At 35.8% G+C, this 18,016-nt stretch overlaps 2 protein-coding genes across 3 annotated transcripts; one reads left to right on the top strand and one right to left on the bottom strand.

Annotated features, from left to right (window-relative positions):
* Positions 1 to 3,597: 3,597 nt before the first annotated feature.
* On the top strand, positions 3,598 to 9,013 carry LOC130096577 (transposon TX1 uncharacterized 149 kDa protein). 2 transcript variants are annotated; one of them, XM_056263125.1, is made up of 2 exons: positions 3,598 to 4,722; positions 5,396 to 9,013. In XM_056263125.1, the coding sequence occupies exon 2, from the start codon at positions 6,974 to 6,976 to the stop codon at positions 9,011 to 9,013; it is 2,040 nt and encodes a 679-aa protein (XP_056119100.1). In that variant the 5' UTR covers positions 3,598 to 4,722; positions 5,396 to 6,973. The 2 variants fall into 2 exon arrangements, with proteins under 2 accessions (XP_056119100.1, XP_056119101.1); XM_056263126.1 differs by having other exon boundaries at positions 5,396 to 8,856.
* Positions 9,014 to 10,105: 1,092 nt separating this feature from the next.
* On the bottom strand, positions 10,106 to 16,913 carry mecr (mitochondrial trans-2-enoyl-CoA reductase). Its single transcript, XM_056263132.1, has 10 exons — positions 16,585 to 16,913; positions 16,409 to 16,506; positions 14,467 to 14,598; positions 14,240 to 14,383; positions 14,058 to 14,160; positions 12,478 to 12,580; positions 12,290 to 12,363; positions 10,555 to 10,615; positions 10,382 to 10,454; positions 10,106 to 10,289 (listed from the first exon to the last, which is right to left on the bottom strand). Exons 1-10 carry the CDS (start codon positions 16,776 to 16,778, stop codon positions 10,126 to 10,128), a joined length of 1,146 nt encoding a protein of 381 aa, XP_056119107.1. The 5' UTR covers positions 16,779 to 16,913; the 3' UTR covers positions 10,106 to 10,125.
* Between the last annotated feature and the right edge of the window lie 1,103 nt (positions 16,914 to 18,016).

Here is an 18,016-nt window from a genome sequence, read left to right on the forward strand (position 1 = left end):
AATATAAACATTTTATATATAAATAACATATTTTTCTTAAATATATACATGTGTGCATTTATATACAAAATAATTATACACAGTACACACACATATATTATGTAAACACAAACTTTTATTTTGGATGCGATTAATCCCGATTAATCGCGATTTATCGTTTGACAACCCTAAATATATATATATACATACATACACATGCATACCCAAATACACTTCATTGTGACCACTGACAAGTATTTATTTCTTTAACCTCAATTATTCAACTTATTCAAGCAGCAAAAAAATACTAACAAAAATACAAAAGCAAAAAAACAAAACAATGGAGCTCTCCTACTTACACTACAGTGCTTCTTGATACCTCTTGAAAATTATTTCTTTGTACAATTTTTTAAATTGGAATTTGAGCATTGCTTTAGTTTATCATTTAGTTTATTCCACAATTTAACTCCGCAAATTGATAAACATGATCTTTTCCTTTTTGTTCTAAATCTATTATTCGTAAAATTTCCCCTTCCTCTTAAATTGTACCCTCCCTCCCTCTCAGAAAACATCTTTTGTATATTCCCAGGCAATAGGCTATTTCTTGCTTTGAACATGAATACTGCAATTTGGTATTCGATTAGATCTGGAATTTTTAGCAATTTAGACTGCAAAAATAATGAATGTGTGTGATCCCGAAATCCAACGTTGTGGATGATTCTCATGGCTCTTTTTTGCATTATAACTAGTGGCTGTAGTGAAGTGCTTCCCCAAACCTCGCTCTACACAATAATTCAAATAAGGTAACAATAGTGAACAGTACAAAATGTGAAGTGATTTAAGCTCCAGTATGTGCTTAGCTCTTGCTAGGACCGCAATACTTTTGGACAGTTTGGTTTTGATGTATTTTATGTGAGGCTTCCAGCAAATCTTCTCATCTATGATCACTCCAAGGAATTTATTTTCATGTACTCTTTCTGTTAACACCCTCTCTCTGTATCTGTGCTTGATGATTTGACTTACAGTTTCCGAATACCATGAATGTAGTTTTACTCAAATTTATTGATAACCTATTTATGTCAAACCATTGTTTTATTTTCTTGAATTCTGAAGTGATTCATTCCAAGAGTTGCAGTAAGCTGTCCCCTGAACCAAATATGTTTGTATCATCAGCAAATAATACAAAATTCAATACTTCAGATACTTTACAAATATCATTGATGTATAATAAAAACAACTTTGGTCCCAACACTGACCCCTGGGGGACACCACAAGCCATGCCCAGACATTCAGACGAATAATCTCCCATCTTCACAAATTGTTGTCTGTCTCTGTTTAGAACGACCCCCCTAATCCCAATTCGTTCCAGTTTCCTGATTAATATTTTATGATTTATTGTATCAAATGCTTTTTTTTTTAGATTAATGAATACCCCAACTGCATATTTCTTTTTGTCTGTGGAGTTTGTGATTTCTTCAATGAGTTCTGTTAGTGCTAATGATGTTGAACTATTTTTTCTAAATCCATATTGGCTGTCAGTGAGTAGTTTGTTTTTATCGATGAATATCTCTAATCTGTTGTTAAATAGTTTTTCTACAATTTTAGATAATTGTGGCAGTAGAGAGACAGGCCTGTAATTTGTGAAGTGGTGTTTATTTCCAGTTTTGTATAGAGGAATGACTTTTGCTATTTTCATTTTTGTTGGAAATTGACCGGTTAGAAATGATAAATTGCAGATAGTCGTTAGTGGTTTGGCGATCCCCTCTATTACTTTTTGTATAATTTTTATATCTATTCCATCATGACCAGTGGATGGTTTGTTTTTGCATGCTTTAATTTCTTTTTTATTTCTTTTTCATCAACTGCTGTCAGAAATATTGATCTGGGATTAGTTATTATATCGACTTTCTAATGTTTGTGGAACTGGGATTTGTTTAGTTAAGTTTGGTCCCACGTTTGCAAAAAATGTATTGAAGTCATTAACCACATCCTCCATGTTATTGATATTTTTATCATTATCAATAAAGTAATGGGGATAAGTAGTCTGTCTAGTATTATTTTTAATAATATTATTTAAAAAATGTTCCACATACATTTAATATTGTTTTTATTATTATCTAATAGTTTTGTGTAATATTCTTTCTTACAAGTTCTCATAATACTGGTTAACTTATTCTTATTTTCGGTCCCTATAGTTCTGTGTTTTATGAATTCTCTATAAAGTGTATTTTTCTTTTTACAGGTTGTGTAATCCCTTGGAAATCCACGGTCTATCATTTTGTTTTTGTTTCCTGCTATATATTTTAATTGGGCATTTTTTATCATATAATAATTGAAATATTCTTAGGAATTCTTCATATGTTTGTCAACAATAAACTCCCAGTCTTGTGCTAGCAGATCAACTTTAAATGCCTCCATTGTTTCTTCTGTTCTGACCCTTTTGGAAAGTGGTTTATTCCCATGTCTGTTTAACGTGTAGTTACGGTCATACACTGTAAAAATCGGTAGGTGGTCACTGATATCGTTTATCAGTAATCCACTCACTGTATTGTTTCGTATGCTATTTGTAAATATATTGTCTATTAGTGTTGCACAATGAGAAGTTATTCGGCTGGGTCTGGTAATTTGGGGATAAAGGCCTAGACTAAACACGGTGTTGATAAAATCCTCAGTCATTTTTATGGTTATTTGGGTTTAACAAATCGATATTGAAGTCCCCACAGATGAACATGACTTTTGGGCTAGTTTTTGTAAATGTCTCTTCTATCCAGTCCTTAAATATGTCAATATTCGAACCTGGTGACCTGTATATGCAACTTACAATAATATTTTTCTTTTTTTCCATACATATTCCAGTAAACTCTCCACCACCATTGACATTTTTTCCACCACCTTATAATTTAAATCCACATACAGCGTCACACCACCCCCGCTCTTGTTTACTCTGTTAATAGAAGACATTTCATATCCTTCCATTTCAAAATCTGATCCCTTTTCACTATTTATCCAAGTTTCTGTTATTGCAATTATGTTAAAGTGCTGTTTCAATTGATTTAGATAGTGTTTTATACTGTGAAAGTTGGCACACAGACTTCTGCTGTTAAAGTGGATAATGGATAATTGCGGTTCGGTCTTGATTGAACTGTTAAACTGTTCATCGGTGTAATAGTGGCAGTTATTGTTGATGTTAGCAAAGAAGTTGTTCACTGGATCAATGTCCTGTGAGTGGTGTTCAGTGTACTGAAAGGTGTTTAGTATGTTTAGTTTTAGGTGCTCATATTCAACCACCCTTTGTATTGAGTGAGTGACTATCTCCGTTATGTGTGTGCGTTTTATTTAGTAACATAGTGAGATTAAAATTTATCATCAACATATCATAGGCCTACCTGTTTATGTATTAATGTTAGCTGGCCTTGGTTGTTTTGGTGTGCTGGACCGAACTTTTGTTGATCACGGAGTTTTTTTTTTGTTGTTGCAATAATTCAAAAGCAAATTGTGTGACAGAACCAGTGTGATGCAAACTTAGGGGTTGGCCTATACAAATACATCATCACTGCATCGAACTATTTCGACGTAATATCAGAGTTAAACGGCTTCTGGATCAAGAACAAATGTGGGGGTCGACCAAGATGGCGCTCTGAGTGGACGTGTTTCTCTGAGCTCCGCAAACCGAACTGTTTTCCATATTGTTAAAGAGTGTACAAAACGGACTTTTTGCTTTTAGTTCATGTACCGCGTTTGTCCGGCTGTATTCTGATTACCTTTGCTGGTAAAATGAAGCCTCAGGAGAAGAGGAAAAGCGGCGCTAAAAAAGCGCTTGCTAGTACGTGTTCTACTAACATGACTGAAACGTTAGCTCCCACTGAGCAGTCAGATACAAACAACATGCTCATTGACAACATGCACGACTACCTCGAGTCAGACACGGAGGTACTGAAGGTCTCGTTAGTGGATGACAATTTTCCGCAACTTCCCATCACCCCGGTTAAATCACCTGCACCTAAATGGAGACGTGTGGAAGATACGACAACTACCGCAATCCTCTCCCAGCTTTCCTCCCTCTCTCAGCTGATAAACAGCAGGTCAGATGCCTTGGAAAAGTTGGTCAGTGACAACTCCTTGGTGATTGCCGAAGTGAAGATGGCAGTTACAGAAAACACCAAGCAGATCGCCGGTATTAAAGATTCATTTGATGCTGTTTGTGCTGAAGTAAAAAGCGTTAAAGAGAGAGTTGACCGCTGTGAATCGCTGATTGAGGCTTGCAAAGTTAATACTGACAAGACTGAGCAGCGTGTTTCTCAATTAGAAGCGTACTCCCGACGCTGGAATCTCAAGCTCTACGGCCTAGAAGAAAACGATCAGCAGGATCTGCGACATGAGATTATCAAGATATGCCAGGGTCTGCTTCCAGAGGCCAAAACCAAGCTTCCAGATGCCATAGACGTCATTCACCGCCTCGGCCCCAGGAAGCCTGGTAACATTCAACCGAGAGGTGTCATCGTGCGCTTCTCTTCCAGATTCTACCGTGATGCCGTGTGGCGCTCCGCAAAGAACTCCGGCTTCCTGAAGACCAAAAACCTGAAACTGGCGGAGGACTTGTCAGCAGAGGACAGAGAGAAAAGAAAGAAACTGTGGCCCGTTGTTGATCAGGCTCGGAAAGATGGCAAGCCAGCTTTCTTCGTGGGCGGTCGTGCTTTTGTGGGTGGAAAGGAAATTCTCCCACCTTGAGACTTTGTAGATGAGGTAATTCTAGTAAGTTACACAGCTTAAGGTTGTCTTTACTTTATATGTTCTTTATGTGATTTAGTCAGGTTTTATTACCTGTTATTTATGTTATTGAATCAAAGTTGCTCTTTGGAGCAGAGGTGTGTCAAAAATTGTTCTAACATGCTTTTTAATGCATAGCATGTCACATATGTTCAGCAATATTTTTATTTTGTTGTTTTAACTATCACGGCTTGATAGCGTTTCAAAAGCTGTTTATCAGCTTTTCATTTATGTATAGTTACTTTTCCTCGAAAAAAAAAAAAAATTTAATAATAATTCTTTATAATTACAAATTTGAGTGGGAGTAAAAGAAAACGGGTGCTTTTTAGCCTCTCCTTGCAAAGGACTCTTTTCATAAAATGTCTACAGTTTGATTGATTGTACTGATAGCATTTGTTCACAAATTTCACATAAGGTTTGCTGTTCTCAGACTCATGTTGGCGCTTTTGTAGAGACCTTATCCTACTTATTTTCATATACGCACTACCATTTTTCTGGTCTAGTTTTTCTTGTATTTATTTACTTTATCTTTTTTCTTATGTCTTTATCTATTATTTCTTTAAACACAAGAGGTTTAAGAAACCACCTTAAACGAAAGGCTATATTTTTATACTGTAAACAGCTTAATACTGACTTTTGTTTTGTACAGGAATCACACTCAATTGAACAGGATGCTAACTTTTGGAAATCACAGTGGGGGGGTGACCTGTGGCTGTCTCATGGATCTGAGCGCTCAGCTGGTGTTTGTATTTTAAAAAACCGCTTTAGTGGAAAAGTTTTAAACTCTGACTGTGACAAAAGCGGTCATTACATATTTCTAGTTCTAGAAATTGCTAGCGTAAATTATATTATAGTTAATGCTTATGGCTTCAATTCTCAAACAGAGAACAAAAGTTTTTTTGATAATTTGGAGTAACGACTCTCTTACTGGTTATCTAAATTCCCAAATTCTTTTATCGTTTTGGGCGGAGATTTTAATACCGTGTTAGATAATTGCCTGGATAGGTTGCCTGCAAGGAATGCGGACTCCTCTAATATTTATGTGAAGACGCTCTTAAATAGTTTTAATTTAACCGATATTTGGAGAGATACTCACCCGCTACAGAAATCATATACATGGAGCAACAAAACATTATCAAGGCAGTCTCGCATTGATTTCTGGCTTATATCCAAGGATCTGAAAAATGTAGCTGCGAACATTTTACCATCGCCCCTATCTGATCATAAGACTATTCAAGTTCTCATTCCTTCTCTCTCTCCCGGTTCTCCTAAAACCTCTTATTGGAAACTTAATAGTACACTCCTTAAACACAAGGAAGTGACTTCTAAAATTGAGAGTTTTATTCGGCTTTACTGGGACAAAGCTCAAAGTGAGAATTCTTTTAGCAATAACTGGGAGTTGTTAAAGTACGAAACTGCTAAATTTCTCAGGAAATACAGTAGTGATTTAGCTAAAAAAAGAAGAACAGAGGAAAACGATACTATACTTAAAATTGCATCCTTAACTTCTCAGTCTTTAGATGTACTTACTGAGTCAGAACAGTTGGAGCTTACTAATCAGCAGCATAGGTTGGACGAGATATATAAAAGAAAAGCGGAAGGTGCTTTTGTTAGATCTCGCCGTAGGTGGCTCGAAGAGGGCGAGCAGAATTCTGCATATTTCTTTCGACTAGAAAAGCAGCAATCAAAAAATAACACCATTCAACAATTAAGTATTGATGGAACAATTACTGATGATTCAAAGAAAATTGCCAAGTATTGTGCTGGATTTTACAGTGATCTTTACACCTCTAGATATTGTCCTCAAGATGCCACATGTTTTTTTAATTCTATTCCTAATATCAATCAGATTTCTGAAGCTAATTGTGACTTTTGCGATGCCTCTATTTCTCTAAATGAAATTACTAATGCCATTAATCAACTAAAAATCAATAAATCACCCGGAACGGACGGCTTTACTGCCGAATTTTATAAGCATTTTTCTCTGAGCCTAGCCCCATTTTTAAAAGAAGTTTTTGCTGAGAGTGTTTATAGAGGTTCCTTGCCACCTACATTAAGTCAGGGTCTAATTACACTCATTCCTAAGCCTAAGAAAGATTCTCTCCTGTTAGATAATTGGCGCCCCATTTCCTTATTAAATAGTGACTATAAGATTTTTGCTCTTATACTTGCCAAGAGACTGAAATCAGTTCTAGACTCTATTATTGATGAGAGTCAATCTGGGTTCATGCGTAATAGACACATCTCAAATAATGTGAGATTGATTTTAGATTTATTAGACTACTCTGAGCTAGTTCATGAAGACAGTTTTATTCTTTTCTTAGACTTTTATAAAGCATTTGATTCCTTAGAGCACGATTTTGTAATGGAAACCTTAAAAAAGTTCGGTTTTGGTCAGTTCTTCTGCAGATCGGTCCAAACTTTGTACGCTAATGGAAACAGTTCTATTAAATTAAGCAATGGTACATCCCCTAGATTTGATTTAAAGCGTGGAGTACGGCAGGGGTGTCCTCTTTCTGTTTATCTGTTCCTTCTCGCTGCCCAACTTCTTAATCTACACATTAAAAACAGTCCTATTAAAGGCATTAGTGTGGCAAATAATCATATTTTAATCAGTCAGTTGGCGGATGATACAGCCTTGTTTCTGGCAGATGCTTCACAGGTTTCAGTTGCGATTAATCTTATTCGCTCTTTTTCTAAAGCTTCCGGTCTCACCCTCAATCTTAGCAAATGTGAACTGTTACCAGTGAATAACTGCTCTGCTTCCGTAGTGTATAATATCCCTGTAAGAGACTCAGTCACATATCTTGGTGTACATATCACAAAAGATAGAAAAGCCAGAGGTAAGTTAAACTTTTTTCCCCTCATTGAAAAAACTCAAAAGGTTTTCAACCGATGGTTACAAAGAGATCTTTCTCTGAAAGGCAGAGTTCTAATCACCAAGGCGGAAGGTATTTCTCGTTTAACCTATGCTGCTCAGTCATTACATGTAGATAACTCCTTTTGTAAATCTGTCGATAAGATGCTATTTAATTTTCTATGGAAAAATAAAACTCACTATGTTCGTAAGTCTGTAGTTCTGAATTCTTACAACAAAGGGGGCTTAAATTTCATAGACTTTAGCTCTCTCAACAACACATTCAAGATAAATTGGATCAAGCAATATCTCAAACACCCTACTTCCATCTGGAATTTTATTTCTCATTATGTCTTTTCACAGTTAGGCGGCCTAAAATTTATTCTGCTCTGTAACTATAAAATACAAAAAATCCCAGTTAAACTCTCCAATTTCCACCAACAGGCTCTTTTAGCATGGGCTTTGCTTTACAAGCATAACTTCTCTCCACAGAGGTGTTATATATGGAACAATCTCAATATTGTTTATAAGAACAAGTCGCTTTTTTACGATAATTGGTTCAACAATGGTATTTTATTAGTCAGTCAACTCTTTAATAAGAATGGACTACTATATAGTTATTCAGAATTTCTTGCCAAATATAAGATTCCAGTAAGCCCAAGAGAATTTTCTATAGTTTTTGATGCTGTGCCCTCAGGTCTTCGTATGTTATTCAGGTCAATTGATATCTCTCCACCATTATCAATGTCACCCCCAGATCCAACTCAGCTTCCGTTAGGTAAAGTCTGTTTCTCTACCTATAAAGCATCGAACTCCAAAATTAGATCCTTGTTTCAGGCGGACCTAGTCTCTATTTCTCCTGCATCCTTCTATTGGAATAAGTTTGACCTCAACATAGACTGGGAAAAAGTCTGGTCCCTACCCCAGAAGTTCCTTTTAACTAACAAAATTAAAGAAGTCTCGTTCAAGTTACTACACAGGTTTTACCCCACAAATGTATGCTTAAATAAGTTTAAGAATGACATTGATGTAAAATGCTCCTTTTGTGGCTTACATCCTGAAACTATTTCACATTTATTTTGGTCTTGTGAATGCACTTATAAGCTCTGGAAAGACATTAATTCATTTGTAGTTGACAATATTCTTCCTGAGTTCTCCCTGTACTACAAAAATGTAATTTTTGGTTGTTTTAGTGACTGTGGGAAGGACATTGGTGCTCTCTTTCTAGTAAACCTAATCTTATTTGTTGCCAAATTCCATATCCATAAATGTAAATTCAGTAATAAAAAACCACTTTTTTCGGTGCTAAAAACTGAAATGGAACATTATATTTCTACCATCTCTTCCATGCAAAACAAAAAAGCTGTTAAAACTGTAGTTAATTGTACTATGTTTAATGTGTTTATTTGAGTAATAATCTTGTGTTTTAGTGTCTGTATTTTTTTATTTATTTGTATTTATTTTATTTATTTGTTTATTTTTTATTTTTTGGGGTATTTCTCTAACTTTTGCTATTTTGATTGTATTGTTGATTATCTTCAAAAAAAAAAAAAAAAAACCAAGAACAAATGTGGGCGGGGCTTGATTTTATCCATGAGGAACTGATTGGATGGTTGTGGTTTGCTATTGGTGGATCTCATGTGAGTGACAGGTTGCCCCGCCCTCGTCATCAGAGAAGAGATGTTGAATTGTCAATTTTGATTCTCTAAGTTGATGACTTTAGGATTCACACTGGCAGGAACTTATATAGAAACACTTTTTCTTCCACTGTTTTGTATGAGTTGTCTATGCCCACATATAAGAGATACTTTTTTTTTTATTATACATGGAAGACTGATAAAAATTATAAATGTTTGATTTTTCTTCTTCATAATGTGATGAATGACAAATACTTTCCAAAACATAAATGTAATTAATTTTATTTTTTTTGCATAAAAATACATGGATGGAAACACAGCTAGTCTCTCCAGCAAACAAATCACTTTCAATGTGAACAAGACACTGGTGTTAAAAACATAAACTGCTTCAATCTGTTTAATGTCAATAAAAGCCAAAGAGAACGCTCAGGTTTAGCAAACACTTTATATTCATTAACAGTAAAAAAAAATGTTGTCTCTCTATTTCATTGTCATAATTGATCATTATTCAGTCTTTTACAGGGGTTTTATAAATGGCACGAGTGTGTATTTTTAACATATGAGGATTTACATGTTTGAGTCAAAGCATGTGTCATGTGACAAAGCAGCAATAACCTGACAAGATGCTCAAGATGAAATAAACACTCATATTTCAGTTGATGTGTGGTTATCAGTGTGTGGTCCTTATAAAAGTAAACTGGTGTCTGACATACTGATAATCCTTATTATGCTCCTAAAAGTTAAGTATACAGTAAATGTCAATGCATTCAAAGACAAATCTTCTGTGAAGCTGATAAAGCTCACCGGACTTTGATGTCACATTTATTGTATGTGTGTTTGAATGAATGCAAAGCTTAACGAATTGAGAAAACGTGACAAGAGGGATCACATGACAAACACTTGTTTGGTGGACACATACGGCTTCATGGCGTTCTCAAGGGCTTTTCCGAAGTCTTGGAGCCTGACTTCAGCGCAAGCCGGAGCCGACAGCTTCCCCGCACGGATGAGGACGCACAGTTCATCCAGCATGTTTCGTAAGGCGTCTTCATCTATCACAGGAGGCCAAAGGTGTTAACGAGTATTTTAGATTTAACTCTATATAGGTCCTCCTCACACAAGACTTTTCCTGGGGGAAACTCACCATGTTTGTTCTCTCTCTTCCATTGGGTCACCCAAAAACCTCTTATTTTCACATCTTTAAAGATAAGTGCACTCTAAAGAAAGAATAATACTTATATAATTTCAATGTACACCCAATTCTATTATAACTACGTATATAAAGCCAGATATCAAGGTTCATAAAGTCGCACTCACCACTGGGACAGTGACTGGTTGTTTGGCCATCCCACCGTAGGTCACCATACTCCCTCCACTTCTGAAGAACACACAGAAGACTGAACACACACTCGGTCAAGGGTCCCATTATATAGTTAAACATTATGTCCTATTATGCTTTTTGACATTCAACTCTCTTTGAGCATGAGAAAAAGCTCTGCAAAGTTACAAAGTTCTTCTCATATCAGTGTTTCTGAAGTCCCTGAAACGCCTCCATTGTAGTCTTTTGGGAACGAACACGTCACAATATTCCTCATTTACATAATTCATACGCAGAATAATGGGACGAGTGGTTGAGTTAGTTAGTAGTGTGTTAAACTGGCGGTTATGGAAAGGGGCGGGACGTTTCACAAACACACTTGAAACGCTCGACCAATCACAACACAGCCGACCAGGTGGACTCTATGGACCTTTTTAAAGCTCAGGCTAAAACTGATCTGTTAAGAATAGCTTTTAGTGACTTGATTATTTGATTATATGTTTGATCTGTACATTTGTGTTTTTGCATGGCTTTACTGACCAGCTTTTAAGCTGTACAGTGTCCTTGAGTGACATCGCCTATAAATAAAAGGTATTATTGTTGTTATTTTCTTTTTTTCTTTTTTCTTTTTGACTTTTTAAACATAATATAATATAATATAATATAATATATATACACTACCGTTCAAAAGTTTGGGGTCAGTGAGAATTTTATTTTTATTTTTTGGAGGAAAGAAATCAATACTTTTATTTATCAAGGAATAATTAATTTGATCGAAAGTGACAGTAAAGACATTTATAATGTTACAAAAGTCTTTTGAACTTCCTATTCATCAAAGAATCCTAAAAAAAAAAAAAAAACTGTACAACTGACAGACCAACAACTGTTTCAACATTGATAATAATAATAAATGTTTCTTGAGCATCAAATCCTCATATTATACTGATTTGTGAAGGACACTGAAGACACTGACACTGGTGATGCTGAACATTTTACAGGAATAAATTACACTTTACTATATATTCACACAGAAAACAGCTGATTTACACTGGAATAATATTTAATACTATAACTGATTTTTGTTGTATTTTTAATCAAATAAGCGCAGCCATGGTTAGCAGAAGAGAATTCTTTTAAAAGTATTTAAAATCGTACCGACCCCAAACTTTTGAACGGTAGTGTATATACAGGTGAAACTCAAAAAATGTGAATATCGTGCAAAAGTTAATTTATTTAAGTAATTCAACTTAAAAGGTGAAACTAGTATATTATATAGACTCATTACATGCAAAGTGAGATATGTCAAGCCTTTATTTGTTATAATTGTGATGATTATGGCTTACAGCTTATGAATACCCCAAATTCAAAATTAGAATATTGTGAAAAGGTTTTCATATCTGTAAGCCATAATCATCACAATTATAACAAATAAAGGCTTGAAATATTTAAGAATTTAAGTTGAATTACTGAAATAAATTAACTTTTGCTCGATATTCTAATTTTTCGAGTTTCACCTATAATATAATATAATAGAATATAATATAATATAATATAACAATCTTGTGGCCCGCTTGGAAGTTACTTTTGCATGCTTTAGAATATATATATATATTTTTTTTTAAATCTCTATGGGGAAAATGAATGAGAAAAACACCTGTGCAACGAAGGCTGCTGCAGAAGTAGGTGGACACTGTTATACATTTTGATGATCATTTCTGTGTTTAGAAAACTTACTGTAAAAGGCGTAACAGCTCTGTGGCGCTCTTTCCTCCAACTCCATTCAGTGCCAGTTTCGGTCGAGGACACGACTGTTAAAAACAAACGCTGAACATGATCAAGATAGAGTCTCTTTCAAGCTACAGAATGCTTCTATAACACACATTTCACATACGGACAAAGCAAATATACGGCTGTATAGTGACCTTGAGAAGCTCCCTCGTCTCTGGCCGTCTCAGTTTCTCCTCTGTAATGACGTGAGTGGCTCCCAGGGCTGTCAGGGTGTCACAGAGATGCTGCACGTCAGGCCTGGAACGGGGAACAAGCTGCTTTACACAGTGACTAATCGGTAACGCTTCCTTTTACAGAACAGTACTTATGTGTACTTACCTAGAAAGTACTGGCTTATATAAGGTAAGTACATGGGTTAGGGGTAGGTTCAGGGTTAGTACCTAGTTATTACCCAGTAATTGTAATTACTATAATAAGTACATAGTATGTACATGGGTAACAGGACTGTAAACCCAAGCGTTACCACAAAATCATCCCAGCATCTTCTGTTTTCAGGAGCTGTTAAAGCAGACTGATTTCAAGTCAACATAAAAACAACCTATTTTACTTCCATACATTTCCAAGTGAAAAGGGATATTCAAAAAGAGAGTGTTTTATATTCCAGCAATTGGACTCATGTCTGCACTGAAGAGAAATTATGAAAAAATATGAGCTGATTAAGATTATTTGAATCACTTTAAATGCTTTAGATCTGCGTTTGCAAATCACTGCCTATATTGAGTACTTTGCAAAACTTAATTGTAAGAAACTTATCAATAATTTTGACATCCGTGATATGAAACTAAATTACACTGATGGTAATGCAAAGGTTCGTTTATTTCAGTAATTCAACTTAAAAGGTGAAACTAATATATTATATAGACTCATTACATGCAAAGTGAGATATTTCAAGCCTTTATTTGTTATAATTTTGATGATTATGGCTCACAGCTTATGAAAACCCCAAATTCAAAATTAGAATATTGTGAAAAGGTTTTCATATCTGTAAGCCATAATCATCAAAATTATAACAAATAAAGGCTTGAAATATCTCACTTTGCATGTAATGAGTCTATATAATAAATTACTGTTGCACGATGTTCTAATTTCTATAACACATTATAAAGGCATTCATAATGTACATTAATGCATTATATATTTCCATAGATAATTATAACCAAAGGTCAAATGCTCTAAAATATTTGTAGATTCCTTGTTACATCTGACATCGGTTGTTTGTCATGCGTTTTAATGCAAAGTACTTTTTAATGGTCTACCAATTAATAGATAAGTATTATGTATTATAACTGTGGTTACAATTATTCATGAGACCATACAATGCATTACAAGGCATAATGAGTAGTATGATCTTATACATGGCTCTATTTGAATGTGTTTTTTATAGTGTAGGGATGATATGGTGATCATTAATGATGTGAATCGTTTTTTTAACTGGTTTGTTGAAATGAACAGTCCGAATAATTTCTCTAATCTAATCAAGCAGGAATAAATAACTTTAAAAACATTACAGAAAACCAGGATTTTAGAAAGGCGATACCTAACCTAAAGAGCTATTTTTGGCTATTGAATAACATCTACACAGACTCAGGTTTCACATATGATAAAACATTACAATGAGAAAAATTCTGCACCGATGGATCATCCACAATAAAACCAGGCAAAAGCGCATTACGACAGTAAACATCCTCGATGATGGGTTGAGGTTCATGCTTACCTGTCTCTGATGACATTGATGGTTTGAATCCCCTTCGTAGCCGCAATCTGAATAACAGCCTGTCCAACACCACTGTTAGCCGCGTTCTGGATCACCGTGTCTCCTACAATATACAGTTAGACTTTGGTGCATGATGAACAGTTGAGCACTGCCTACCTGAGGTAAATGCAAAATGAAAGAACCTGGTTTGAGCTCCTCGAAGTCTGTGAGCATCCTAAACGCGGTACAGGGGTTGACTCCTAAAGTGGCAGCGGACAGTACAGGAATGTCTTTCGGTAAACTCACTAGATCACCAGCCTTCACAACCGCAGCTGTTCTCCACGTACCTGTGCGGATCAATGCAGGGCTGTTACGTCCTGAGATCTGCTGGTGGGAACAGCAGGCGTGTGAAAGCACGTGTAATGTTCACCTATGCCAGCATCTCTAGGAATCACCCAGTCGCCGAGCTTGAGTGTTTTCACCCGCTCTCCCAGCTCCATCACCTGCCCCACACCCTCATTGCCCCCCACTGCTGGAAGCTCTGGCAGGAGGGCATACGTACCTGTTCAAACACACTCAAATAGATTAACACTCAAATCAAGAGTAGATGTAGCCTGGGAAAACCCAGACAACTTCCGGCAAATTTAGATTTGCTCTGAAAGTTAGTCTGGCAAAGAGCTCATTCAAGCCCATTTCCAATCCGTCGAAATCGAGGCACCAATCAGAAGCGTTGGGGCGGGCTTTACACGATGACGACAGCGCTGGGATTTTGAAGCAGATTTTGTAGCCTACATTACAAAGATGGATGCCGCCGTCGAACATCACTCGTTCCAATCAGCTATCGCGTCTGTTTTAAGCGATTTGAACGTTTCCTTTTTGTTAAAAAGCGAGCAAAGAACAACACTCGGAGATGTTTCTCCGCCGCTCTGCATACGTCATCTCCTTCATCGCTCTGATTGGGTTTAGGCCTATCCGCGACGTCCGTTGGTGACGCCCCTCTGGAAATGATTTGTCTATGACGCTTTGCCAGACCATAACTCAGTTACAACTGAGAATGCTCTGGTTTTAAGGCTAGAGTAGATGATCTTTTTAAAAAGGAAATCTCACTCAAAAAGAAAGAAATATGCCATTTTCACAATCAACTTTCACTATGCAATGCAATTAAATTAAATTTTCTACAATTATTTAAATGTGGCGTACGGCTGCACGACATCAAAATATGGCAAATGTGCATATCGTGATGAATTTAATAGGCTACTTCAAAATCTTGCGAAAAGTCAAAGTTTTAGGTCGACGCGTTCAGCAGGGCATGTGCACGCGACTGTTACTTACGTGTGACTTGCTTGACATTAAAAAGAGTTATTAAGTGCAATAAGCTGTGGAAAACAACTCATTACGCGCGCACAGAAAGCCGCCTCTCAGACCGCATATATCCCAGAGTTCAGTTCTCTCTCATCGCTTATTGCACTCGAATGGTCAAATGCACACACAGTTATGTCAAAATGTCGGTCACGGCGAGTCTTCGTGTAAACACAGTCGGTTATGGGATGTGTGTAAATATAATCTGTGCATTAGGTCTTAAAGTGACAGCAAACCTGCTGCTGTCTGTCAAACAACGAGAGAAAATCACTCACTGCTCCTGACTGAATAACTTTAGTAGCTTTAATATGAATCAGTGTAAATGTAATTCATGCAGTGTTTTAGTTTGACATTAGATGATTCAGTTTCTGAATTGTTTCTTACTTGAATGCAGATCACATGTAGGCCTACCTAAAAAATTAAAACACTGTTTATTTCATTTGCATCTTTGTTTTATTGTATTTGTCCTATTGTTTGTAATTTGTCTCTTTATTCTTATTCTTGATAAAGAAAAAATCTAAATAGCAAAAATAACTAATCGTCCACGTCCACCCCTAGTTTCAGCTGTTTTTGTTTACCTGGCTGGATGTTCTTAATGTGAAGTTTTCAGGTTGATATATTTATATATAATCTATATATTAGTTTGAGAGTTGTTGGTATTTAAATAGTTATTTTGTATATGAAAAACTATTTAAATATAATTTAAATTTATTTTACATACTTTTTTTTATTTTACATATCGACTATCACATTATTTAACAAGGTATCGCATATCTCAATTTTCTTTAATATCATGCTGCCCTATTTAAACTTACACATTACAGTAGTGTTTGTCGCTTAACTAAACTTAAAAAAAACTATTAATTTCCACCAAAATCAGCCTTCGTTTTCCTCATGCAAAATATATTTCACTTTTTTTTCTTTAGATTTTGATTTGCCCAAACATCCTGATTCTGAGTCAATGCATAGGTAATGCATTATTTATTAAAATCAATCAAATGCTTTGCTCTTGCCTTGAAGCATATTTAAATCCGAGGGGTTGATGGGAGCCGCCAGCATCTTCACCAGGACACACTCGGGTCCCACATGGGGCAGCTCCAATGACTCCAACCTGTCAATCATTCAGGACACGCAGTTAACTTTATCCGTATCAGTAAAGTGTTATTATCTATGGATGTGACACGCTTACTGAACAACTTGTGAGGGCTCCCCGTGTTTTCTGTACAGAAGTGCAGTGCTGTCTTTGACTGCAGACACAGAAAAGTGTTGTTTAGTGAGGACAGCTCCTCCATATCTGATCGGTTCATTACATGAAACAGGACCTGGAGCCCGGTACACGTGACGCCCCCGAATTAAAAAAGATGCGACTCGCGATAGTTTCATTTTAAAGCTGTGATATGTCCAAAATCAAGATGTCATCGTCTTGAGGCGTTTAAATAAGCACAAGAGAGCATAAGTCCGTGTTTACTATCAAGTAAGTGGCCATGTTGTTACCGTAAAGCCTGTAGTAAATGCGCCGTTCAATGAACGCTCTCCAGTCCAATCATGAAGACACTGCTAATGAATATTAATTAGCAATGGTCACGAGATCGCACACGTCCTGGACTGTCCAATCATAACCCAAGCCTGTTTTTTAGTATCCTAAACGTCGTCCATTGGCCATCCTAGCCAGCGCCCATTTAGCAAAGGCATATGGCAAGCCGCCTTAGCATTTAATGCCCCCTGGATCTGCTAGTCGTAATTTAGTGTTGATTAGTCAAAAATCCAATTCCATTGATCTATTCTGCATTTCTGACTCATCATAATAGAGTGGTGCAGGGATGACGCACTTTTGTAGGCCGACACGTCAAAATAAATTTTCTATGATGTCATTACATTCTAAAATAGTATTTAGTCTATAGTCAAACCTTCAGAGATATCCCGAATCAAATTTCGTACTAGTCCAATTTATAATTGCATATATATAGTCAAATTATAATTATGACTTGTCAAAACACAATTGTAACTACGTCAAATAAATTTATGGATAGTAAAACCATAGTTTTATATGCAAATTTTGCCTGCCATAAAACTCATTTTGGCGCATGTCCCATTACTTGATATTCATGAGGTGATGTAGAATTGAAAATGTACCATTGTGTCAGTAATATATGCACACAATTTTTTTTCTAGTTCTATTGAAGTCGCTGAAGGCTAAAACATTTTTGCTGTCAATAAATGTTTTATGGCAAATATTTTATTAAATCACATTAACAAAAATATTTATATCTAATGAAATTATGTACGCTAAATACAAATTTCTAACAACTACAAATTATAGTGCCTATAGACATTTCTTGATTATTAATTTTCATGGCAGTTCGAGGGCCGGAAATTTTCATTTTTAATCAATAAAATTAATTGTTACGGAAAGAGAAGTCAAAAAAAAGTTTTAAGGTATGTGGACTGATGTTAACAGATGAATTGCTTGTCATAGGATTTCATATGAGCATGAATCATTTGCAGCATAAATTTTTCTTTAAAAGTCAGAAGTATTGCAGTATTGTTTTTTATTTATTTCTATAATAAATGTAGCCTTCTAACCTTTAAACTGTATTCATATGCACATAATATATATTATC

The sequence above is a fragment of the Rhinichthys klamathensis genome, unplaced genomic scaffold (genome assembly GCF_029890125.1).
Source record: "Rhinichthys klamathensis goyatoka isolate OS25496 unplaced genomic scaffold, OSU_Roscu_1.1 h1tg000198l_1, whole genome shotgun sequence".
Classification (NCBI taxonomy): Eukaryota; Metazoa; Chordata; class Actinopteri; order Cypriniformes; family Leuciscidae; genus Rhinichthys; species Rhinichthys klamathensis.

Excerpts from the sequence above, each read along its gene's own strand:
- LOC130096577 (XM_056263125.1), top strand. The coding sequence starts at position 6,974 with ATGCGTAATAGACACATCTCAAATAATGTGAGATTGATTTTAGATTTA.
- mecr (XM_056263132.1), bottom strand. The coding sequence starts at position 16,778 with ATGAAACTATCGCGAGTCGCATCTTTTTTAATTCGGGGGCGTCACGTG. Across the intron at positions 14,161-14,239 it reads CTTCGAGGAGCTCAAACCAG|GAGACACGGTGATCCAGAAC; the intron begins GTTCTTTCATTT and ends TGTATATTGTAG. Across the intron at positions 12,581-14,057 it reads ATCAATGTCATCAGAGACAG|GCCTGACGTGCAGCATCTCT; the intron begins GTAAGCATGAAC and ends TCCCCGTTCCAG.